The sequence below is a fragment of the Oncorhynchus keta genome, chromosome 8, assembly GCF_023373465.1.
Source record: "Oncorhynchus keta strain PuntledgeMale-10-30-2019 chromosome 8, Oket_V2, whole genome shotgun sequence".
In the NCBI taxonomy this organism is placed as follows: Eukaryota; Metazoa; Chordata; class Actinopteri; order Salmoniformes; family Salmonidae; genus Oncorhynchus; species Oncorhynchus keta.
In genome coordinates this window covers 4,183,252-4,209,986 of record NC_068428.1, presented here as the reverse complement: position 1 = coordinate 4,209,986, position 26,735 = coordinate 4,183,252, and the positions used below count along the sequence as shown (strand labels likewise).

Below are 26,735 nucleotides of genomic sequence, written 5' to 3'. Positions count from 1 at the left end.
TCAAGTATCCTTTATATTACAAAAGGTGTCCCACAGGGGTTGATTTTAGGTTCTGTACTGTCTATATACTGTATATAATAGTGGTAAATATGTAACAAAAAAAATCACATACTCCTGTACGCAGATGAAACAGTCGTGTATGCTATTGCACCCAATCAATCATTCAACATTTATTTTATAAAGCCCTTTTTACATACAGCAAGTTGTTGCAAAGTGCTTATACAGATATCCTGCCTAAAATCCCAAAGAGCAAGCAATGCAGATGTAGAAGCTCAGTGGCTAGGGAAAACACCCTAGAAAGCCAGTAACCTAGGAAGAAATCGAGAGAGCAAACAGGCTCTGAGGGGTGGATAATAAGAGTACACGGTTGACCAGTGTCACGATCGTCGTATGGAGTAGACCAAAGCGCAGCGTGGTTAGAATACATTCTTCTTCATTAATGAAGAACACTTAAACAAAAAGAATAAGACAAACGTGACCGCTATATAAACAATGTGCTAACGTGCAACATAACATAGACAATAACCCACGAAATACCCAAAGAAGATGGCTGCCTAAATATGGTTCCCAATCAGAGACAACGATAAACACCTGCCTCTAATTGAGAACCAATCTAGGCAACCATAGACCAACATAAACACCTAGATGAAAACAACCCCATAAATCTACAAAAAAAAACCTAGACAGTACAACCACCCTAGAAGAAGACAAAAACACACATATCACCCATGTCACACCCTGACCTAACCAAAATAATAAAGAAAACAAAGAATACTAAGGTCAGGGCGTGACAACCAGGCTTTTTTCGGGGGCTGCAATCTGCTTTTGCTGCTTTGCAGAAAGCTTTTGTGGAAATGAGATTGGTACTTAATACAAATAAAACCAAGTACATGATGTTTTCCAATTTACTTTAAAAAGTTTCCGATGATTTATGTATATGTATATTGGATAGTGCCCTCATTGATTACAGATAATTCATTCAACTTTCCTGCAAGTGCTAGACTATGGTAAAAACATTTTTATGAATGCGAAACCATCAGATCCAGTTTACCACAGAACACTTTTCTTTATTACGGGCGACAGGTTTAGTACACATTATTACATCCTATATCAGAATGTAGGCTGGCCATCTCAAGTCTCATAGATTGGTACACTGCTCTCTTTTTGTTAATGAAGCCCTTTTGCACCAACTTCCACTGTACCTAAAGACTTACCAGACCCCATCACAGGGATGGCTAACTCTAGAGGTCCTGTTGATCTCTACAGAATTAGGTACATCTGCATTCAGTGTTTTTGCACCCGTGTATGGAATTATCTGCAGAGCTCGCTGCAACTTGATCCCCTGTTACCTCTAGGGCAGTGGAAGTTGTGGATGGAGGACCTCCATGTTGAGGAATGTGATTGCTTTTCTTAAATTGCTTGTAAATAAATATTGTATTTGTAAATGTTGTAAATGTGTATGATTTGTCTACATGCAGGGATCCTTTGAAAAAGAGGCCCTGCTAAAATAAAGGTTAAATAAATAACTAACTAGAACACTATAGTAAGTCAGACTTAGGGTATCACTGCTATTAGAACACAACAGTAAGCCAGACTTATTGTATCACTGCTTTAGGACAGGGGTCTTTAACCTTATCTTGCCCAGGGACCACTTCCCAGGCAAAGTGGAGACCAAGGGACCCCCATCATACGTTTTCACGTCTTTGTTTCCTGTGTTTTATATATATTTCAACACTATGTGGTTGGAATAATACTGTGAAATTGTGAAAATTATGTTAATGTCCTTTTAGTGTAAGAGCTGTTTTTTCAGCCTGGTTTGGTGGGATGGAGTTCTGGCCGTCCATGATGACCATGCGGTAAATTGGTTAATACGACAAATAAGAAAGGGAGGTCCAAACCACTCTGCCAACGACAACTAATTTTCAGTTTTCCCCTCACCACACAGACCACTCCCATACAGTCATAGCAAAATTCTTGCTTGAGAAATTGCTCTTTGCTAAGAAGCAATTTTTGTTTCTTTTTGACCATTTTAATAGAAAACAACCTCAGTAAGGTACCCAGACATGATTTCACCCAGAAATGATTTGATATTGACATAAAAAACAGCTGCATTGGAACTGCATTTAAACAAAGGTTAGCCATGTGTTGGCAAAAATGTATGCGCAAGTCAAGAAAGCTTACCAGCAGCACTTGCTGTACTGGTAGCTTATTCAAAGCCTATGTCAGATACGCCTGTGACTGTAATTGGCTCCAGTGAGTTTTTTGCTCAATATTAAGTTGAGAAGTTTACATAAGTAGAAAGATATTCTCCTCGTTTCTACTATAGGTATGTAATTCAAAATTAATTTATTCTGTTGTTGCTAGCGATATTCATCAAAACATTGAGAGAAAAAAATCCACTGGCAGTAGGGGCAGCGGAACCCTGGTCGAATACCCCTGCTATCGACTTACAATAGTAAAAACAGTAAGTCAGATTTACTCTAGTGTTACTGATAATTAATGTCACTGACAATCTATACAATCATGTCTTAAAACTGCCTAGAGTCGATATCTGTTGTCGTGTCTTTGGCTATGCCGGATTAAGTGATATGACATGCTATTCTATAAAATCCTTTCTCCGTAATTAATATGACCTGATTGAGCTAACCATGTAAATGTAATTAACTAGAGAGTCAGGGCACCACAAAATAATATTTATAGAGCTGTTATCTTCCGAATAAACTCTTAAAGACCTAGTAATATTTTACATCAATAACAGTCAATATTAATCGTCACTTTAATTCAGTCTCATCTGAAAGTTGTAAATTCTTGGTTATCTTCACGAACCCTGGCTAACAAGTTGAATCAGCAATACAAAATTGGGTTTAATTATTTATTTACTAAATACCTAACTAATCACACAGAATTACATGTACAAAGAATTAATCATACCTTGATTACAAATTACGTCATAAAGGTAAACGTCCCTAGCGGGTGGAACAGATATGACAGCAGGTTACACAAAAGAAAAGGGTCTGGGTTTGAGTGAAAGAACGGGAAGACTGAGGGACAAAGGGAGAAGCTGTGCTATCGTCAATACAGTATCTTATGCATTCTAAATTACCGCCCATTTGGGAAAGGAAAATGCAAGAAATATTTACTTTGAGCTGCGCTCAATTGGATACGTTGTAGTAATGTCGTTGTGTGATAGAAGGGATACTCTGTCTGTTCTTTCCAAGCCCGCGTTTGCAGCTGCTGTTGCTAAGTCAACGGCTAGGAGGTATCACTTCTGTAGTGAATAAGAGTTCAAAGTTCATACCATTCGCAACCAAAGCTCACGCTGAGGTTGGCTTAGTTCTGTAGTTTACATGTTAGTCCTTTTAACGTAGAGGCTGCAGACCTCACGTACTTGGAACAGGGGGTTATATTGTCGTCAAGGCTTTATATAGGAAGGGAGAGGGCGTGTTTGAAAAGTTTTATAACCCATGTCCCTTCACAGGGGCGGGCCACTGATTGAGCAGAACCTTATGAAAACCCACATCTCTCATTTGGAAGCTAAAATTACATTTCATCTCTTCACCAATAATTTTATATTCAAACACTTAAATTGAACAACAATTCCATGTGAATCCGATAACTACAATGTGCAGACTTTCCACTGTAGAGTTTATGTCATCTTATCATTGATGAGAATGTCTCAGATGACAACCGAACTGATATCATATTGATTAAGTACCACCGCATATGTTCAATTGGTCGGATTACCAGAATATAGTTCATTTCCCCCCACCTTCTGATGTTCCCAGAATCTCTTTGTTAACCAAGGGAATTCAAATTTCACATCAGCAGGGTAGAGGAAAAAGGGGGGAAAGAGGTATTTATGACTGTCATAAACCTACCCCCCGGCCAACGTCATAACACTGTGCTCCCGTGGAAATCTAATTAGCGTTATAAATAGCATTGTAAAAAATCGGTCTGTTATCAGATTTTTTGCATGGGCCGCAATTCAACCCACCGCATCTGCGTTGGAAGGTGGCAGAGCTACAGCGGTGTTTGTCGAAACCAGGAAACATCGCAAAAATCGTCTTCTCACAAAAATGTCTGTAGCGTCGTAATGGTTTGGTGTACAAATTAATAAGACCCCTCTACTGAATGATGACTCTCACGAACACGTGTTTTGCTCTAGGATGCCCAGAAGCCTCACAAGACTTGTCTGAAGGTAGCCCTGTACCTTCAGTAAAAATTATGGAAGTACAGTGCCTTCAGAATGTATTCACAACCCTTTATTTGTTCCAAATTTTGTTTTGTTACAGCCTGAATTTAAAATGGATTAAATTTAGATGGATTAAATTTGTAACACTGATACCCAATAATCTCAAAGTGAAATTGTGGTTGCTGATTGCTGAAATGTCTTGAGTCAATAAGTATTCAACCCCTTTGTTAAGGCAAGCCTGAAGTTCAGGAGTAAACATTGCATTATAAGTTGCATGGACTCATTCTGTGTTAAATAATAGTGGTTAATGAGGTTATGATTATTATGTTTTTTGTTATTGTTGTACTTTAACTCCTTTTTCTCCCCAATTTCGTGATATCCAAATTGGTAGTTAGTCTTGTCCCATTGCTGCAGCTCCCCTACAGTCTCGGGAGAGGCGTAGGTTGAGAGCCATGCGTCCTCCGAAACACAACCCTGCCAAACCGCACTGCTTCTTGACACACACCTCGCTTAACCCGGAAGCCAGTCACACCAATGTGTCGGAGGACACACCATCCAGTTGGCAACCGAAGTCAGCTTGAAGGCACCCGGGCTGCCACAAGGAATCGCTAGAGCGCAATGGGACAAGGAAGATGTTGGTAGATAAACAGACGCTGAATATCCCTGAGCATGGTGAAATTATTAATTAGGCTGTGGATGGTGTATCAATACACCCAGCCACTACAAAGATAATGGTGTCCTTTCTAACTTAGTTGCTGGAGAGGAAGAAAACTGCTCAAGGATTTCACCATGAGGCCAATGGTTATTTTAAACAGATACAGAGTTTAATGGTAGATAAAAATAAAACAACATTGGAATATAGCTATAAGTACAGGCAAAATCCTAGCAGAAAAGAATATTCCTGGTTTGCAACAAGGCAAGTAATACTGCAAAAAATTCCAAAAAACACTGGGAGATTAATTATTTCAGCAGGACAATAGCCTAAAACACAAGGACAGATCTACACTGGACTGGAATTACCAAGATGGCATTGAATGCTCCTGAGTGGCCTAGTTAGTTTTGAAAAGTGCTGTCTAGCAATGATCAACAATCAACTTGGCAGAGCTTGAATATTTTTTTTAAGAACAATGGGCAAATATTGTACAATCCTCTTAGAGGTTGTAATTTCCGCCAAAGGTGCTTCTACAAAGTATTGACTCAGGGGTGTCAATAATTATGTAAATTAGACATATGCATTTCATTTCCAATATATTTGAAAAAATGTCAAACATGTTTTCAATGTGTCATTATGGGGTATTGTGTGTAGATGGGTGAGAGCGAATCTATTTAAAAAATATATATATTCAGGCAGTAACACAACAAAATGTGGAATAAGTCAAGGGGTAAATACATTTTGAATGAATGTGGAAGAACTTAAGTGCCCAAAAAAGGGTTAAAAATGTGTAAAAAATAAATATACTAAATTCCTGAGCTTTTATTTTTATTTTTTATATATCTCAGATTTAGGCCAGACACTTCAAAACAAACTTCAATTTTATACATTTTTGGACTATCTGTTTTGCCATGTATAAATGTTATTCAATGCGTTTCTATAGGCTAATAGCAGTTAGGCCAAATTCAGTGTTTTATGAAATTATTCATAAAACATGAAAAAATCATGCTAAATGTTAGTTGGTATTACCATCTTAAAACAATTCCATATGTTAGCTTAGTAGAATCCCAGTCCATGGCCCTTCTGTTTGAGATATTAAAATTCTGACAATAGAGCGATGTAAAATACAAATATTTTGGAAAGATCAGGTAAGGAGCAAGATGTTGCTTTTAAAATGGCAGACTTATTTTTATTACAACATGTTAAATATATCAGCTAATACTTCCATAAACAGGTCTAATTTAATCAAAGTCTAAAATCCAAAATATTTACATGGACTTTAATCTGTAAAGTGAAAGGGGAAAATCTGGAATACAAAACATTTATGCTTTTTTTCTATTCAAGTCCTGTTAGTAAAAATGTTGCTAATAGAATCAACAAATTAAAACGTGGATGTCTAAGCACAAACATTCTGTACATTCCTTCCTTACAGTAATATGTTCCTATAAATAGCTGCTCATACAATACTCAGCATGTTAATTCTACATTTACAGTCTGTAAATAAAAACGAATTAAAAATGTAATGCTTTTTTTCTAATGTCATCCACTGTAGTCTTTCTCACATTGCCACACAATAATAATTGGTTTAGCTTACTATACGAGCCACAACACTATTTTTAGATTCTTCTTCAGAGGAGAATATCAAATGGAGCCACCACCTCATTCTCCAGTCCTGTCAAGTCCTGTCTTTTGATTCCTGCTAAGTTAGTCAAATCCTCCTTGACTAACTGCGCCAACTTCTGCAGCCCTTTGAAGTAGAAAGATCTGGAGGTGGAATTACACGCGTGTGGCGGTGCCGCGTTCGTTCCTGGAACGGCAGTCTCAGGTCTGGGTGTTGTTGATGTCGGAGGGGGGGAGGAGAGCCCCTATCCGCCACATGTAGAGGGAGTACAGAGGGAAATCATCGGACAGGAGCAAGACGCTATGCTCCAGCCGGCCCAGAAGGGCCCTCTGCTCTGGGCTCCAGTGGTGCCCAGTTCCTCCTGTGGCCCCTGGAGGTCCTTGTCCGACCTGAAGGAGCTGCTCCAGGAGCCAGAACAGATAGAAGGAGTTCTCATACAGGGATATGTCAAACTGGCTGGGCCCCTCGCTGCTTTCCCCCTGAAAAACACAAACATCACAGAGGAAATTAAAGTAAACTACCTGGCTGGAATAAATACCAACAGCATCTCACACTTAATATTTGAACTCAACCTGCTCTCAGGTAATTTTACAGGCTTCTAAAAAGAGAAATGAAAAATAATTATATACACTCAACTGAATTTAGAGAAAAACTGATGACAAAAAAATTGACAAAAAGTGTGCTTTGAAGCCTAATTCCAGTTGACTGGTATCACTGTGTGCGTGTATTTGTGTATGTGTATGAGTGCCATTTACGCTTGTGCTGTTTGTGTGAGTGTGTGTGTGTGTGTGTGTGTGTGTGTGTGTGTGTGTGTGTGTGTGTGTGTGTGTGTGTGTGTGTGTGTGTGTGTGTGTGTGTGTGTGTGTGTTTGTGTGTGTGGAGTGAAAATGAGTAGAACAGCAGCCAGATGGCTGTCAGGTGCGGCTCCAGGCTGCTGGCTGTCTCCAGAGCTGACAGGATGTGAAATAGTCTCTCCTGCCTGACTCACTCGGACCCCATCTGGGTAGATCACGAACATACACCTCCTCTCCCTGGGGTGCTAATGGTATAGTCTCAATATGGCTGCTGCCATGAAAACTAAAAAATAAATAAGATGGGTACAGTGAAATGTGTTGTTTTACAGGGTCAGCCATAGTTGTACGGCATCCCTGGAGCAAATTAGGGTTGAGTGCCTTGCTCAAGGGCACAGGCATATTTTTCACGTCGTTGGCTCGGGTATTCGAACCAGCGACTTTCCGGATACTGGCCTAACGCTCCAGCCGCTCGGCTATCTACCTACCTGCCTCCCGCTCCTCAGGTTCTGAGGCTTGTGTCACATCTCAGGTGGTTCCCGTAGTGTTAGAGGTGTATTCCCAAACCACAACAACCCGGGAAAGTATGATCAAATATCTACGGTAATCATAAGGCTTATAAATGTTTCGCAATGCAATCTATTCGCCCAATAGGTTGTATCACAGAAAACAAGATCACACATTTTCCCATTAATAATGCAGCAGGTTGGGAAATTAAAATGTATAGGAAGTCCTGAAATGAACTGCAAGACCTCTATCGGTGGCGGTGGGGGGTCTGGGTTCCTCTCCCCTCAGAAGTAACTTTCCACTTAGGTCCCATGGTAAATATCCCGCAATTATAACAGAGGAAGCTATTCAATGAGCTGACCACTGCCACCATGGAGAATAGCACAGAACAAGCACAATAAACAGCAGCAGATAATGCCTTCTGCTGGCTAACATTACATGAGTATTGTGCCAACATTGCAAAGACAAAATACGCTGAGGGGGCAAAGTAAAGTAGCCTAGTAGTAAACATTTAGAGTAGCTCACAAACCCCCAGAACACCGATGGTCTGCAGATAAGAGTCCTTCTGAAGAAGGAAAACAGCCCAGACACACTGAGTCACTAAAACAACTACCTTTTGGGCACCTTACAGCTTGAAGAGATATTCAGAAGGAAAAGAGCCTTAGTCGTTTCTCTTTGGAGACCAATGTCCTCTAATCTTCGTGTCACTAAAACAACTCCCTGCTTTTTGCGCATCATAACCGATATACAGAGAATAACGTAACGGTGTAGAAAACCCGTACAGTTGCTCCTGAACACTTCTCTCAGCCTTCTCTTACCCTATGTCAGAGACACAACTCCAAGACAAAAAAATACCGTCGGCTACACATATGACTCAAATGTAAGCGTGCATACTTGCTAAGTCTAGATCGCTACGACACTCGCCCGACAGTTGCCCCCCTTGAAACAAGGCAGTGTAAACAGAATTGTCTCATTGACTCAACACTCCTACAATATAAATGGTAATAGCAGAGCAATGTTTTTGAAACAGCTGAATTTTTTTTCAAATATTTGAAACTTTTATTGAGATTTTTAACCAGAAATGTCAGTAACAGAATATTACATTCTGAAATTGTCGCAGTAGCTGCCGGCTGCACTGAGCCATGTAAAAGTATGGAAGCCCATCCACACCACCAAAAACGTGTAAAATGTTGGTCATACAAATAGGATATGTTTTTTACATTTTGTAACATTGTGTGGTGATTTCAAAGGTGGCACTACAGGCTCCAGAGTGGTGGAGGGAAATTGTTTTCCTGGGGCCCAGAGTTTTTCCTGATCTGGTACCTGATCAACTGTAGACCCTTGTTACAGTGTATGATCAGGTCATATGGTAAAAAAAAAGAACAACCCTGGAAAAACTCCTAACCCTAGCGAGGATGAAAACATGAAAACCCTATACACAGACAGAGACAACTGTGATCGGACAAAAACAAACATGGCTGCGCTCACTGTATGCATGGTTGCATCCTGTAGGCCTTTGCATCTGTAATAAAACAGATACTCATACAGTATGTCATCACAATTGTGTTGATTGATTAATTCCAGTCAATTATTTGTGATTAAAAAGGACTAGGTTGCCTAGCCACCCGAAGTGTGAATATAAACCAAATTTGGTCATTCACATTTTCTCAGAACACAAATAAACGGGCCTATTTTAGGCTATAAAAACAGGACGTTATTGTTACCGAAAAACAAAATACAAAACGAACGTAAAGTTCTGCAGGCTACACAGCAACTATACAAAATCAAGATCCCACAAACTAAGGTGGAAAAAAGGCTGCCTAAGTATGATCCCCAATCAGAGACAACGATAGACAGCTGCCTTTGATTGGGAACCATACCAGGTCAACATAGAAAATACAACATAGATTGCCCACCCTAGTCACACCCTCACCTAACCAAATAGAGAATAAAAAGGCTCTCTAACGTCAGGGCGTGACAGTTATGTTTGCCCAGATGCGTATAGGCTTCTCTAGGTTACCTGCAGCTGTGGTTGTTATCAGTAGGTTACAGTTGGTCAGATTGAAGCACAGACTAATTGTGCAAGTTGACTATGGAAGTCTGTTCCCACCACAAAATCTATTTGATTTAATCTGACTTCGAGTTATGAGATAGTAAGTCATAATAATGAGATAGTAAGTCATAATAATGAGATAGTAAGTCAAAAATAATGAGATAGTAAGTCATAATAATGAGATAGTAAGTCATAATAATGAGATAGTAAGTCAAAAATAATGAGATAGTAAGTCATAATAATGAGATAGTAAGTCATAATAATGAGATAGTAAGTCATAAATAATGAGATAGTAAGTCATAATAATGAGATAGTAAGTCATAATAATGAGATAGTAAGTCATAATAATGAGATAGTAAGTTATAATAATGAGATAGTAAGTCATAATAATGAGATAGTAAGTCATAATAATGAGATAGTAAGTCATAATAATGAGATAGTAAGTCATAATAATGATACACGTTCAGGCGATCTGTATCACATAAATCCAATGGGCACTTTGCATCAGGCCCTCAACTTTCAAAGGACAGCCTTATGTACTGTATATCCTATAGTCAATCACAGTGTGTGTGTGTGTGTGTGTGTGTGTGTGTGTGTGTGTGTGTGTGTGTGTGTGTGATATGAGTTGGTGCCTGCTTGATGACATCTGGTTCACATCGGATCAGATATGACTAATGCATTAATTCAATCCAATCTGTTAAAGGGGCAATCTGGGTTTGGTATATATAGCCATTGATTCTTGAAGAATGTAATGTAATGTAAGAATGTATGGTTTGGTTGTATTATTCAATAGTGTCATACGTTTTAGAAGAACATGTTCTGCTATTGTTGAATTTTTTGTGTTTACTGGCTAGTGGCTACTGTGCCATTTACAGTCAATATGAGCTGCAGACCAAGAATGTTGTGTTACCAACCAGAACGAAAGGTGAGGGAGGCAAAGATGTAATGTGAATTGAAAAGTTGAATTATCTTTCGCCACCCCGCTCTACAGACTCTCCTTCATATCTCATAGTGGGAATAGGACCTTTATTACGCTAGCAGAGAGCAGAGATACTCGGGGAATTGGCTTTCCATTGTTTACAGGTCTCTCTGCCCCCAACCTATTCACACCTCTTCTGGATCTCTCTCCTGGTGTGGGTCAGCTGACCTTGGCCAGCCAATCAGCGGTCTAACCTGGTGGTGGTAACAGGCCCCCAATTCCTGCTGGTGCTTTAGTTGTTCCAAGGAGGGCAGGTTGAGTGTCTCTGTCCTCCATCACAATTCAGCAACTGGACCTCTCCTCTTTCCACATGGACAATCCTCTAATCTGGACTTCCTAACTGTGTGTTAGTGCAGTGGCACCTAACCGTTTTTGGTTACTGTACCAACAACTGAATTTAGCTCTGCCTGGATTACCCCTGAAGTACCCCCTCGTGTATTTTACCAGTACACCTATGGTCTCATGAGGCTTCTCATGTACCCACAGTGGATAGGCCAAGTACCCCCAGGGGTCCTAGTACCCCTGGTTGGGAACCACTGGGTTAGTGCATGGAATTACCATGTAAGTGACCATGTAAAGCTCTGCCTTATCTCAGTTCACTGGTCACGATGGCAACACCCACCCATAGCACGCGCTCCAGCAGGTGTATCTCTCTGATCATCCCTAAAGCCAACACCTCATTTGGCCGCCTTTCGTTCCAGTTCTCTGCTGCCTGTGACTGGAACGAATTGCAAAAATCGCTGAAGTTGGAGACTTTTATCTCCCTCACCAACTTCAAACATCTGCTATCTGAGCAGCTAACCGATCGCTGCAGCTGTACATAGTCTATCGGTAAATAGCCCACCCAACTTTACCTACCTCATTCCCATACTGTTTATATTTATTTACTTTTCTGCTCTTTTGCACACCAACCTGTACATGACCATCTGATCATTTATCACTCCAGTGTTAATCTGCAAAATTGTAATTATTTGCCTACCTCCTCATGTCTTTTGCACACAATGTATATAGACTCTCTTTTTTTTCTACTGTGTTATTGACTTGTTAATTGTTTACTCCATGTAACTCTGTGTTGTCTGTTCACACTGCTATGCTTTATCTTGGCCAGGTCGCAGTTGCAAATGAGAACATGTTCTCAACTAGCCTACCTGGTTAAATAAAGGTGAAAAAAAAGAAAAGTGGACACCTTGTGGGTTAGGGTTCAACTGCTGCATGTACCTTATCTATTCAAATGTAACATGCTGTATTACTGCCTACTATACTACTGCTACATGTCTCATTCAATGTAGTGTGTTAGCAGGCTAATGCATATCAGTGTTATAGCTAATGTTACATAGACCACATCTTCCCTACTGTTCCCCTTAGATTTTTATTTAGTCACATGCACATGGCAGATTTACTGGCAGGGAGGAGAGTACACTCTTAATGGTGCTTCTGTAGAAGACTGAGGGCCCTTGAGGACAGGCCACATTTCTTCAGCCTCATGAGGTTAAAGAGTCACTGTTGTAACTTCTTTGCCACGGTGTCTGTGTGGTTTGACCATTTTACGTTTTTTGATGGTCTCCATGGCGGCCCCGTTCCCCCTGAAGTCCACAATCAGTCCCTTTGTTTAGCTGACGTTGAGGGAGAGGTTGTTTACCTGGCACCACACCGTCAGAGTGTCTACCTCCTCCCTGTATGCCATCTCGCTGTTGTGGCTAATCAGGCCTACTGCTGTCGTGTTGTCAGTGAACTTGATGATGAGAGTTGAAAACTGCGTGAGGCCACACAGTCGTGGGTATGCAGGGAGTACAGGAGGAGACTGAGGACGCACACTTGTGGGGCCCTAGTGTTGAGAATCAGTGTGGAGGAGTTAATGTTGCCTACCTTCACCACCTGGGGGTCCATCAGGAAAATCCAGGACCCATCTGCATAGGGAGGAGTTCAGTCCCGGGGCTGTGAGCTTTGTGGTGAGCATAAAGGGACACTATGGTACTGAAGAACCGAGCTGTAGTTGATGAACAGCATCCTCACATATGCATTCTGCTTGTCCAGGTGGGTGAAGGCAGTGTGCAGTGCAATGGTAATTGGGTTGTCCGTGGATCTGTCGGGGCGGTAGGCGAATTGGAGACGGTTCAGTGTCGGGAGGGAGGCGCTGATGTAGTCTGACTAGCCTCTCAAAGCACTTCGCGATGACGGAAGTGAGTGGTACGGGTCTGTAGTCATTCAGTTCAGTTACCATTCTTGGGCACAGGGATGATAGTGAACATCTTGAAGCAGGTGGGGATAACGGAAAACACAACAGGATGTCCAAAAACACAACAGCTAGCTGGTCTGTACTTGTTCGGAGGGCGTGGCTAGGGATGTCATCTGGGCCAGCAACCTTGCGAGGGGTTAACATGTTTGAATGACTTGCATGCATCCTCCGTGGAGACGTAACCCTCATTGACCTCAGAGGCTCTCATCGGCAGTTCAGAGTTGTTTTGCTTGAACCTTGAGAAAAAGGTGTTTGTTTAGCTTGTCCAGTAGGGTGACATTGGTGTCTGCAACGTGACTGGCTTTTTTTTTGTAATCCGTGATCGTTAGAAGCCCCTGCCACATACGCCCTTGGGGTAGTTCTGGGTACAGTACAGTAGGGCTGGGTGATATGGGCAAAATATCACATCAAGGTATTTATAAATACGTATGCCATCCAAGGGTCAGCACATACATTCTAAGTGATTTCAATGGATCTTTCTCCATTCTGATTGTTTTAAACTGTTCCAATTAAACTTCAAGCTAAAATAATCCTCCAGGACTGCGGCGCAGAAGAAATGCCAGGCTGCGCAGAACTTCACCGAGTTCGCCTCATTAGTTTGCACTTTCAGCCCCCTTTCAATGTAACAAAACAAATCTAACTTTGTAAGATTGAGGTGGATTTTGTTGTAGGCAGAGCCAAATCGCAAAGGAGTAGAATTCTATTGGCAGGTAGTTAGCCCACAAGCGGTCTTTCAATCTTCAATCGGCAAGTGAATGCGCTTTTCAGATCAGCTCAGATCAGAGCCGTGCATGTGCACATTTGTGGATATTCTTTTGCTAGTTAGTGTGTTATTAGCTCAGTTATAGGTAAGTATAGGTCAGCAATAGGGAGTTACTGCTTCCTACTCAAAACGTGTAGGCTACATCTCAAGCTGTCTTTGAAAAGCAAGTCAGGTAGAAAGATTTTGTCTTAATTAACAGGGCAATGTTGTATTTTGAGACCGGCTTGAATGTACAAATAAGCCAATATCCTGAGGGGTAGCCTACATTGTCTAATTCTCTGTATGACCATAATAATCAATTGTATTTTGTAAAGTGGTTTCTTACATCATACAACACAATACAATGCAATTTACAGTCACCTATTTGGCCCATGGTGTTATAGACCAAAAAAATAAAAATGAATTCATGTCAAGCCTTGCATAATGTAAAAACGTCTAATGCAATATAGGCTTGCATTGAACACCACATATAGGCTGTAGGCTATATCATAGAAATCAAAAGCTATTTACATGTGAAAATGTAATGGGATTTTCTCCATTGGATTTGTTGGTTGGCCACTCTGATAAACCTACATGATGCTCAAATTGCAATAATAGCCTATTGGCTACTGTCTAAAACTGTAAGGGTACAGCCTCAGAGTTCACTGTAAACACGCGCCGGAAGTTGCACAAAATTCGAACAACGTTCAAGTTTCCATTCAGAAGATCTAAAATGAGCTAAGAAAAGACAAAATGAGCCATTTACAGATGTAAGAAACACAAACTCATAGTGTAATTATAGAACGCTAGTGGATTTAAATGAAGAAGCAAAGTGAAAACAGCATTTGTTGTCACCAATATTGTTGCATGTGCTGCATTGACAATGCAGACTGAACGAACAAATGCGCTCCTTGAGTGACAGGGGGCGGGGCTAGGTCTGTGTGGGAAGCGGCATGGAGAGAGGAGAGAGATGACTCGAGTAGCTGAGCAAATTATGAAAAGGGACGTTACATACGGCGTATCATATTTAGCAAACCAAACATTCAAAAACCGCTATAGAAGGTCAAGTACAAACGCAAACCGATCCGTTCATCAATACTGGTATATTGTAAAACACAGTATACCGCCCAACCCTACAGTATAGTATGCAGGCCATTAGGAGTATTCTCTCCACTATTACTATCGGCCTGAAGATGGCTACGGTGTTGTTATGCAACCCAAGATGGCTGCCTCCATGGCTTTTCCCTAGCATTGCTAGCCTCCAACTATGCTACGCTACTCCATTAGCTGCTGTATTGCATATTGTTATTTAAATAATATAGCAGTACACTGCTATTATACAGTTATCTGCTGCTACTGTTATTATTACAAGTAATGCCACTGTGTAATACATGCTTTCCTTCTGTCCAATTACAACTTCCACTAGTCCCTTCTCTTCTCCCGTCTCTTCTCTCTGTAATGCTGTTTGTGTGTGTGTCTGTTTGGTGTGTACTAATACATGTGTGAATTTTTTGTTTTTGTTTTGGGGGGTTGGGGGCCCCCTTGTCAAACATTTTCTCTTAGCCTCATGACATAATATGTAGAATAGCATAATAAAACCGTACATTTTTCCGACACAAAATGTGTTGATATGCAGGAAGTACCCCGAATGTGGTAGTCCGGCTCTGCCTTCAGTGATGTCAGGGCCTCCTGTACTGGATCTATCTGTCTGTCTGCAGGGATTCTAATCACAATGTGCTGTGACCTTGATAGCAGAGGTTTGAGATAATGAAGTGGACCCTGAACGGAATTCAATTGGCCGTGTTGATTAGACTTGCGGCTCGTTAAAGCTAGGAGACTACATACAGTCCCACTCTCTGATTGGAGAGTCAGCCATCACAGCCTCAGAGATTGGGAGAGAAAAAGTATAGACAGCATGATAAAGCTGTGCTAAGAGGCCTAAAGGGGTAGTAATATAATGATAGACAGAGATTGATTCGTTGACAGAGCGGAGGCGAAACAGAAAAGCCCACAGTTTGATTCAGACAAGGAGGAAAGATAAGGGAATATACAATTTTCTCCCTTCTCCAGAGCAGAGCTGCTCCCCTTCTCAGTGCTCACTAACACAACAATACTGTGTCCAGACTTCCAGTCAGCGGGCAGGCTCAGTATTAACGCTCATCTAAATGCATAGCCTGCGATCCACCAGGACTTTGGTACACACTGTGGTAGTATCCAAAATGGCACCCTATTCCCTATATAGTGTACTACTTTTGACCAGGGCCCATAACTATGGTCAAATGGCCTGTGCCTGCTAAGTGAGGGTGGGGGTTAACTTCCAGTTAGCTCTCTTCTTCTACGAACCTGCCCAGTCATGCTCTGCGCCCCTGCCCACTCTGCGCCCCTGCCCACTCTGCGCCCCTGCCCAGTCATGCTCTTCGCCCCTGCCCACTCTGCGCTCCTGCCCAGTCATGTGAAATCCATAGTTTAGGGCCTAATGAATTTATTTCAATTGACTGATTTCCTAATATGAACTGTAATTCAGTAAAGCCGTTGAAATTGTTGCATGTTTTATATTTTTGTTCAGTATATATAAAAGTGTAATATTGGTATGCAAACTAAACATTTTCTACATTTCAACTCTGACATGGTACAGGTGTCTTTTTTTAAAATACCATAGGTATGAGGTGTATATTTTTGTTTCAAAGTAGATTTATTTAAGACTGCCAAGAAACACTGTGTGACCCTGATTTAGCCCACTGCAGTAAAAGGTTATGGCTCTGGTCTTGATTACTGTCTGGTAATATGATCAAGTGCAGCAAAGAAAGACCTAGCAAAGCTGCAGCTGGCTCAGAACAGAGCAGCACACCTTGCCCTTAACTGCACATACAGAACCAACAACATGCAATACCAGTATTTCCTGGTTGAGGGTTGACGAGAATTCCAGACTGTCTGTATAATCAAATAACATTCAGCTCAAACACCCTTACATACCCCCCAAAAGACATGTCACCAGGGTTCTCTTCACAGTCCACAAGTCCAAAACGAATTCAGAGCAACGCACAGTATTATACAGAGCCAAGACTCCAGCCACCCAAGTCAAAGACTGTTCTCTCTGCTACAGCACGGCAAGCGGTACAAGGGCGCCAAGTCTGGGACCAAAAGGCTCCTTAACAGCTTCTACCCCCAAGCTATCAGACTGCTGAACAGTTAATCAAATGGCTACCCAGACTATTTGAACAAGACAGTTAACCCACTGTTCATAGGCCGTCATTGTAAATAAGAATTTGTTCTTAACTGACTTGCCTAGTTAAATAAAGGTTACTTTGAAAAAAACACACACACTTTCACATCTGCTGCTGCAACTCTGTTCATTATCTATCCTGAATTGCCTAGTCACTTTTACCCCCACCTACTTGTACATATTACTTCAATTACCCCCTGCACATTGACTCGGTACCGGTACTCCTTGTATAAAGCCTCGTTACTGTTATTTTATTGTGTTACTATGTCCTTTTGACATTTTTGCAAATTAGTTTTACTTTTTAACTCTGCATTGTTGGAAAAGGGCTCGTAAGTAAGCATTGCACGGTAAAGTCTACACCGGTTGAATTCGGCGCATGCAACAAATACAATTAGACTTGATTTGATCGCATGGAACTTCTTTCCATCTACAATTACTTAAGCAAACAGCAAAATACCTTTAAAAAACGGATTATCATGGAACGGCGGGGACTGTGAGGACACACACACACACACACACACACACACACACACACACACACACACACACACACACACACACACACACACACACACACACACACACACACACACACACACACACACACACACACACACACACACACACCCTGGTGGTGTTCTTTGTATATCGTGTTTTAAATGTGTATCAATGTTTTGTTTACTTGTCATGTTTTTTGTTGTTGTATTCTGTGGACCCTAGGAAGAGTAGCTGATGCTTCTGCAAAAGCTAAATGGGGATCCTAGTAAACAAATACATTAAAGGCCTTCAATTGATAGAGAAGGACAGAAAAAGTAATTATTTGGTGGTTAATATGGGCGAGGGTAAAACAGCCTCCAATGTGGCCTGAATGGAATTAATATGCACTGCGGGTAGACCACAGATAATGTTAGTGATGCTAAGATTCTAATATTACAGGTACCTGATCTCTGCACAAACTCAGTATCAAACTCTGTCCATGATTATTGGTATCCTGAATAAAGATGAGCAAAAAAGACTGTATAAAATAAATACAAATTCTGAGTTATATTTATACTAATAAAATTGCTCAGAGAAAGAGATTTGGTTTAACAAGTAATAATAAAAAATACATTATTGGCACCCGTTATCCTCCCCTTGTGAGGATAATGACACTGATCCTTTCTCTAAAATGTTTAATGAGATTGGAGAACACATTGAGAGGGATCTTAGACTATTCCTCTATACTGAATCTTTCCAGATCATTGATATCCTTTATCTGTTCTTATGTAGAGTCCTCTTCAATTCAAGTCAAGTCTGGAAACTGAGATGGCCGTTGCAAAATGTTGATTTTTGTGGGGGGAAAACTCATTCTGATTGGGCCTATGCCCTCCCATGGCTGCGCCCCTGCTCAGTCATGTGAAATCCATAGATTTATGGCCTAATGAATTCATTTAACTGTAACTCAACTTAACTGAATGTTGCGTTTATATAGTTGTTCAGTATAATTTCCAATTTTTTGGAGCATACAATATAGCTCAGTATTTGTATTACTTATAGTCTTATTTGCTCATCTTTATCAATGGTGCCAACAATTATGTACCTGACTGTATGCACAGGTGTCTGTTTGTATTGGAGGTTGGACAATATATCCATGCAGTGTTTGCTCATTTCAGTACAGAGCCAACAACACTAGACATTTGCTCATCACTAACACTGTTCACTTAACTTAGTAGCCAGATCCTCAAAACACCAACCTTCGCGTCTGTGTCAGATTGGCTGTACAAACCAAAATGCTAGAGTTAAAATCAAATGTCAAACAAAACCTGCCTGCAGGCCACACATTTGGTGGGTTGATCTTCCAAACTTGGAAAATGTTTTAGCACTTGGAGTCTGAGATATCAGCAGCCAAAAGATGACGAGTACCCATTTCAAATCATTTTTAAAAGAACTCAATTTCAATCCATTTATTTGATGAACATTGTACTGTACTGATTTGCAAATGATGTTATGCAAGTCACTCATAAACACTATAAAGCAAATCAATGATCTGTGCAGGACATGTTATGAGGCGTAAAAAAAACAAAACCATAATCCTGGACCATAAATCAGGATAAGTTTCAATAAATCTCTTTCAGTGGAAACAAAACTGCTGCCGAAAAATGGGTTCTTCCCAGGACTGTTGGTCCGGTATTTGCAATCCCATTCTATGTCACGAGGTCGGTGTGTAAACTGTGGAGAGCAGAGCCGAGCAGATGCTCTTAGTGAATCTAATATTTTCTGATAGCCATCTGACCGAAGCCTATTGTAGCCATCACTACAAAGGCAGACAATACTGGCCCACACAGCCGTCATCACCTTGGCTCAAGATAAGGAAAACAACTCCCCAGAATTGATTTGTCTTCTGCCTTAGAGAAAGCTACAATGTGTTTCATAGCGTCTCATTCAAGGCGGTGGACTGACAAATACACTGATTTCTCCGACAGCTAATCGATCCCATCTCATCCGCGAGGGAATTCTCTGAGTTACATGACTGCATTTTGACCGCTTTTAGTGTGAGGACATATACCTTTTGTTACAAGATAAAAGAAACATCAAGTTCTTCAAGCTTGCCTCAAAAGCAACACCATTCAAATCTAGGCTATTCTCTGAGGAAGAAAAGCATTTTGTAGTTCTTCAGAAAACTGTCTCTCGAGGTCTTTCCTCAGTCAGAACCATTGTGATGTAGTGAGTATATGGACGCTGACTAACTGGCACATTCACTGCCCACTACACTCATGAAGAGACCAAAAGTGACATCAACCTTCAGAGAGATTTATTACTTCACCTGGGTTGAACTGCAATATTCCGTCAATTTCCCCAAGAAATTTGGTTTGACAGACAGAAACCCCACAGGCTACAGCCCCCTCTGTCCGCCCGCCCGCCTTGGGCCTGACACCACAGTATACCTTCTCCCCAGTTACCCATCTCCCCAGCCTGTCCTTGCCCAGGCTCCTCTCTGCTCTATTTACCAGGTCTGTTTTTTGGGGGGTGTTTTTTAATCAATTTTTTTGTCCAGAGGGTTTACTTGTACATCAAGATGCCTCACACTACAGACACAGGAGATAGACTCCTGCGCTGTGGGGCGTTCTGGCTCAGATAAGGCTTTATTTTCTTCATCCCAGTACCTCTGTGCGTAGGTCAATGCTGATGGCACAAAGACGCTTGCTGCTGCTACGTGCTAAGCTGAAGGACAAAGAGGGCTGGTCTGCAGAGCATTACCATATCCTCTTCCCTGGTGGCTTCCTAGTTTAGGATCCCCATTAGCTGTTGCACATGCAGCAGCTATTCTTCCTGGAGCCCACATAAAACATAAAATACATGACAGACTACCGAACAGTTATAGACAAGAATAACATAAGAATATTATAACAATTTAAATAAAAAGTTCTATTGTCAAGGCACCAAAAGACAACAAAAAAATATACTATTTGTGTACTATGTTCCATCTCACAACACAGACGTATGTAGAAGCTCCTGAACAGAATGCAAGATATCACAGAGAAAAACACGTTGTCTACCATGATACACATTTGTTTGCCATCAGCAGAGTGTGAGAGTCTGTCGAAGGAAGTGGAAAAATGAGGCGATTTACCGACGCACTGGTGGCTCCTGGCTTTTCTTTCATCATAACATGACTTTGTTCAAACAGCTTCATTTTCCCTCTCGGTTAGAGATCTGTGCTGCTTTGAGGGGCCAAGTACGACTTTGATCCTTGGCTATTTAACGGTCCAGCAAAACCTCTGCTGCAGCTCCTAATCTGATCTTCATCGAAACCGGTCACTGGCCCAGAAGGGAAAGCACCAAGCATGGAGAATAAGAGAGAATAGGAGAGAGCACAAAGAGAGAGGCGGCACTTTGTTTCACACACACACACACACACACACACACACACACACACACACACACACACACACACACACACACACACACACACACACACACACACACACACACACACACACACACACACACACACACACACACACACACACACACACACACACACACACACACACACACACACACAATCTCGTAAACGCACTAGGCAGATGTGTAATGAGAGACATAGCTCAGTCAGAATGGCCAGGGTTTTAATGAGCATCAGTATCATGAAGTGCTGAGAGCCATAAGTCACGTTTCCCTCAGACTCGTAGGCTTGCTGGATACGATATAAGGCGGTTCAGCTCGGGTGCATGTCAGCTGGGGGGACATAAACAATGCTAGAATAAAATGACTTTTATGAGAGAGACTCACTTGGACATGAATGAACACACACACTCTTTTTCTCCTTCTCTACGTTCCAGGATATTCTGTAAAGGATAAATTGGCAAAGAGTGTTGTTTTTCCTCAGGTGCACTGCACACCACCCATTACTAGGCTATAAGAGTTTGACATCCTCATGAAAAGTCTACTCGTCAGTTTTTCCTTCTACCTTTTCCCTTTAAAAAAGGGCAATTCCGACACTTTCTAACCAGTTATTACATTTTTAGTATACATGCATACATAAGTATACATAAGATTTGACACACATTGATGTTTTGTTTTTGTTATACCACACAATTCCTCGTTTACAGCATAATACGATTGCCAGGGTGCATTTCATCTCTCATGATGCAATGCTTCTCCTAGTTAGCCTGCAGTTAGCATAGCAAGCTGGCTATCAAGCCCAGACTAAGCTTAGTCTAAATTAATCACCAAACAGTCAATCGCGATCGACTGGTTGATCTCCAAGGCATTCCTAATCGATCGCAAAACATTTCTATAAAATACCCAACGATAACGGCTGCTGTTGGCGGTAGGTGCACTTGTTTCAGCTGCCTGGCGCTGGGTAGGCAAAGTGTTCCCATTTTGAACCATTTCATGTGTCTGAAGGTAAACTCTGCCTACTCAGCATGTCCGGACAGCAAATCAAATACACCTATAGCCCAACCACTACCCAATCGGATTGCTCAGATCACAGTGTCTGTACTCGGCAGCTTCCTCGAACAAACAGCAAAGGCAGTTGATACTACTGTGATTTTAAAATGTCTAAAACGATAAAGAGAGAGACTGTCACATGTCAATGAATACAGCTGTTATGAGTGAGTTCATGTTTAAGTCTATAAAGAAAGTACATTATTTCTCACTCAGCTGTGCCACAAATTATGATCCATTACCAGTGTGATCATAGAACTCAAGTTTTGAAATGTAATTTAAAAATGATCTGAAAAGAACAACATCGGCAGGGCAAGCATAGCAGTGATAATGTATTTGGCCTATAGTATACTGCAGAAACTTAATCGCTACAGAACTGCTTTTAATTGGTCAATGTTGCAAAGGCTTACAGTGTATTCGGAAAGTATTCAGACGCCTTGACTTTTTCCACATTTTGTTACGTTACAGCCTTATTATAAAATGGATTACATTGTTTTTTTTCGCTCATCAATCTACACACAATACCCATAATGACGAAGCAAAAACAGCTTTTTAGAAATGTTTGCAAATGTATATAAAAAAATTTGAAATATCACATTTACATAAGTATTCAGACCCTTACTCCGTACTTTGTTGAATCCTCTCAAGCTCTGTCAGGTTGGATGGGGAGCATCGCTGCACAGCTATTTTCAAGTCTCTCCAGAGATGTTCGATCGGGTTCATGTCCAGGCTCTGGCTGTCCAGGCTCTGACTTATCCCGAAGCCACTCCTGGGTTGTCTTGGCTGTGTGCTGTGTGCTTGTCCTGTTGGAAGGCCCCAGTCTGAGGTCCTGAGCACTCTGGAGCAGGTTTTCATCAAGGATCTCTCTGTACTTTGCTCCGTTAATTTTCTCCCTCGATCCTGACTAGTCTCCTAGTCCCTGAAAAATATCCCCACAGCATGATGCTGCCAGGTTTCCTTCAGACGCTTGGCATTCAGACCAAAGAGTTCAATTTTGGTTTCATCACACATGGGAATCTTGTTTCTCGTGGTCTGAGTCCAATAGATGCCTTTTGGCAAACTCCAAGCGGGCTGTCATGTGCCTTTTACTGAGGAGTGGCTTCTGTCTGGCCACTCTACCATGAAGGCCTGATTGGTGGAGTGCTGCAGAGATGGTTGTCCTTCTGGAAGGTTCTCCCATCTCCACAGAGGAACTCTGGAGCTCTGTCAAGAGTGATGGAGGCCACTGTGCTTCTACACCTGCATTGCTTACTGTTTGGGGTTTTAAGCTGGGTTTTTGTACAGCACTTTGAGATATCAGCTGATGTAAGAAGGGCTTTATAAATTGATTTGAAATTTGATATGACTGTGTTCTTGGGGACCTTCAATGCTGCAAACATTTTTTGGTACCTTTCCCCAGATCTGTACCTCGACACAATCCTGTCTCGGCACCATACGGACAACTCCTTTGACCTCATGGCTTGTTTTTTTCTCTGACATGCACTGTCAGCTGTGGGACCTTATATATACACACAGGTGTGTGCCTTTCCAAATCATGTCCAATCAATTGAATTTACCACAGGTGAACTCCAATCAATTGTAGAAAAACCTCACGGATGATCAATGGAAATAGGATAGGTCACTACTGTCGTGTCTTTACTATCATTAAATTGATGACTTCGTTTTTATCAAAGATTCTCTGTAATTATCAAACTGATTAATCATGTGCCTGTAATTAACTAGGAAGTCGGGGCACCAAGGAAAATATTCAGATTACAAAGTTATAATTTCCCAATATAACTTTTCAGATATTTCCATATATGATCAATAGTCTTCTGATTAATGAATTATTTACTTTACCTCACGTTAGTCTCATTCCAAACGTTGTAAATTGTTGGTTATCTGCACAAACCCAGTCTTCACTATGAGTCATCCATACATCAATTGTCTTAAATAATTTATTTATTACTAACTAAGTAATTTACAGATATGCATAAATAAAACAACAAAGTAAATATGGTTACAAGAAATGATAGGAGAATGTGCCCTAGTGGGCTAAACCGGCATGGCGGCTTGTTAGACAAAAGGGAAGTGAGGGTCTACAAAGAAGTCACTACAGAGTTAATAATTCTGACAATTGAAATGCTAATCCTTTACACATGAACGCTCACTCATTCGGGAACAATTGCAATCAATATATATATTTACGCTCAGTGTGTCGTCTTGATCACTGTTGAAAAGTTCATTTCTTTTGTAGAATTGTCCTTCTCTCTCTCTCTCTGTCGCGGTTATAGTGGATAGTTCAGAGTGACATTGTAGAATGGATGTTTCGGCGGTTGTCGTTCTTCGCGTTCAATGATACCGAATTCCTAGCTGCAGACTAGTAATTAATATCAAAGACTTGTTCTTATTCTGTCGGTATCGATAGTCTAAGAGTTTAACCGCGTGGTATGGTTAAAAGATTCAGCAATGGTCTGCAACCTTTGTCCCCTCCTAATGGAGGAAAACATGGGTCTACTGAGAATTTCTCAAAGTTGGGTTTTATTCGGAATTGCAGAAAAGGGGCTGTCCCAGGATGCCTGACCCTAACTGGGCGGTCCTCTGATTTAGTTAAACTCAAAAGGGAATTGGAGTTTCCTTCATTAAACTATCCAAAATCACATTACACCATTTTACAAACAGTATCATACTCACTCATTAATCTTATACAACAATTAGATATAAACCTCATATCAGAGTCTATTATATAAACAGCGTTATGGTAATGTGACCGCACCGTCTCCCATGAGCTTCCCAAGTTGTAACAAACGGACCAGTTGCTGGATTCAAATGGACCAGTAGCTGGATCTTTTATACCTTCTCCGGAACATGAAATTTGTTCGGACCTCAAGTTCTGTGAGGTGGAAGAAATTCCTTTGTTCTCTATGAAACTTCACTCTATCTCTATACTGTGTGGCCATGAGGAGATCCTCTCCTCAGGAATTTACGACCTCTCTCTGACCACAGCAGCCTAGTTGAAGGAGGCAGGGAGAGGGGGGTGGGGCTTGCTGTACCCAAAGAGGGCAACGTCATGACACTACAGACCCGAGGCGGCGCACCATTGGCCCAGTGTCGTCCGGGTTAGGGAAGGGTTTGGTCGGCAGGGATGTCCTTGTCCCATCGCGTTCTAGCGAACTCCTTGTGGCGGGCCGGGCGCCTGCACGCTGACAGTCGCCAGTTGTATAGTGTTTCCTCCAACACATTGGTGCGGCTGGCTTCTGGGTTAAGCGGGCAGTGTGTCAAGAAGCAGTACGGCTTGGCAGGGTCGTGTTTCAGAGGACGCATGGCTCTTGACCTTCGCCTCTCCCGAGACCGTAGGGGAGTTGCAGCGATGGGACCAGACTAAGTACCAATTGGATATCACAAAATTGCGGAGGGGGAAAGGATAAGAGCGTCTGCTAAATGACTTAAATGTAAATGTAAATGTAAAAGAGTTAAAAGTACCAATTAAAATATACATATATATATCTAAAAACCTGTTTTTGCTTTTTCATTATGGAGGATTGCGTGTAAAAAAATAAGGCTGTAATGTAACAGAATGTGGAAAAAGTCAAGGGGTCTGAATGCTGTAGATCGCTGAAAAAGACTATCCATTTCTTGCATTAGTCATCTCAGAGATCCTCCATGAAAACATCACAGAAGAGCACTTTCCTGTTTTGCTCATCACTAAACAGTCAATAGACATTAAATCATACAATTATAGAAAAATTGTGTATGACACCACTAAATACTTTGGAGTTATCCTTTAAGCAGTCCACATAGCAGATAAAATAACTTGTTCTTACTAGGATCGGTATGACTCACTGTAATTTTTCAGAGTTTTAGTGGTAGAAAAACAACAACGATGACCTCAATTGTTTTAGTACAAAAGTACTGTTATTAGTTTCTCTCTGATAAGAATAATTCACACAGAATAATCATTTTTAGGGACACCCTTTGTGTGTGTGTGTGTGTGTGTGTGTGTGTGTGTGTGTGTGTGTGTGTGTGTGTGTGTGTGTGTGTGTGTGTGTGTGTGTGTGTGTGTGTGTGTGTGTGTGTGTCACTGTGCATGTGTGTGTGAGAGAGGAATATTTGTCCTGAAAAGGCTCTTTGCAGTTAACCCAAGGCAGAAGCAGGGACAGTGTCCCTCAGAGGACGGCTGTACAAATATCCTGATGCACTGAGGGTACAGGATGTCCTAAGCAGGGTCCTGACCTCACTCTACCACTAACTAATGGAGGACGGGTGGGGAAGCTGAGCAGGCATGAGTGTGTGATTCTGTGTCACTATGTGTGTGTGTGTGTGTGTGGGGCTGGAGTCTGAGCTGCTGACTCTGTCGTGGTAGGGCAGGCAGTGTCCCTCAGCTGAAATCTCTCATGTACATGTGCATTACTACGCCACAAATTCTCCAGTGTTAAATTAACACAATGCTTAGTGTAATGCCCTATTTGCATATTTCCCAGAGTGCCTTGCCTTTCGAGTGAATTGTAGAGTTACCACCCATGACCGTATTTGTCAGTGACATGGTTGTTGCAATTATCCATTTTCAGTCCTGTGATGAGATCCTAAGCAAATATGTTATCATTCAAATTAAATTATTTCACACAATACATATTTCATAAGGCTTATTTTGAGAGCTTTAGCCAAATAGAGTGGCCCGAAACTCATGGTTTACAAGCCACATCGGGCCTGCAAGTCACTTTATGATGGTGTGCAAAGTGATGTACAAGTCTTATTGTAATCCAGCCAAAGTGGGGATATCCAACATTTTGATTTTTAATTCACCCGCAACATGTATTCCGAATGACTG

At 41.3% G+C, this 26,735-nt stretch overlaps 1 protein-coding gene across 1 annotated transcript in view; it reads right to left on the bottom strand.

Annotated features, from left to right (window-relative positions):
- Positions 1–6,109: 6,109 nt before the first annotated feature.
- The window catches only part of mei4 (meiosis-specific, MEI4 homolog (S. cerevisiae)), a 44,572-nt gene continuing 23,946 nt past the window's right edge, over positions 6,110–26,735 (bottom strand). The window contains exon 5 of the mRNA XM_035774448.2: positions 6,110–6,944. Within this exon, the coding sequence (XP_035630341.1) occupies positions 6,666–6,944 (279 nt within the window). The 3' untranslated portion in view covers positions 6,110–6,665. The remainder of the gene's footprint in view (positions 6,945–26,735) is intronic.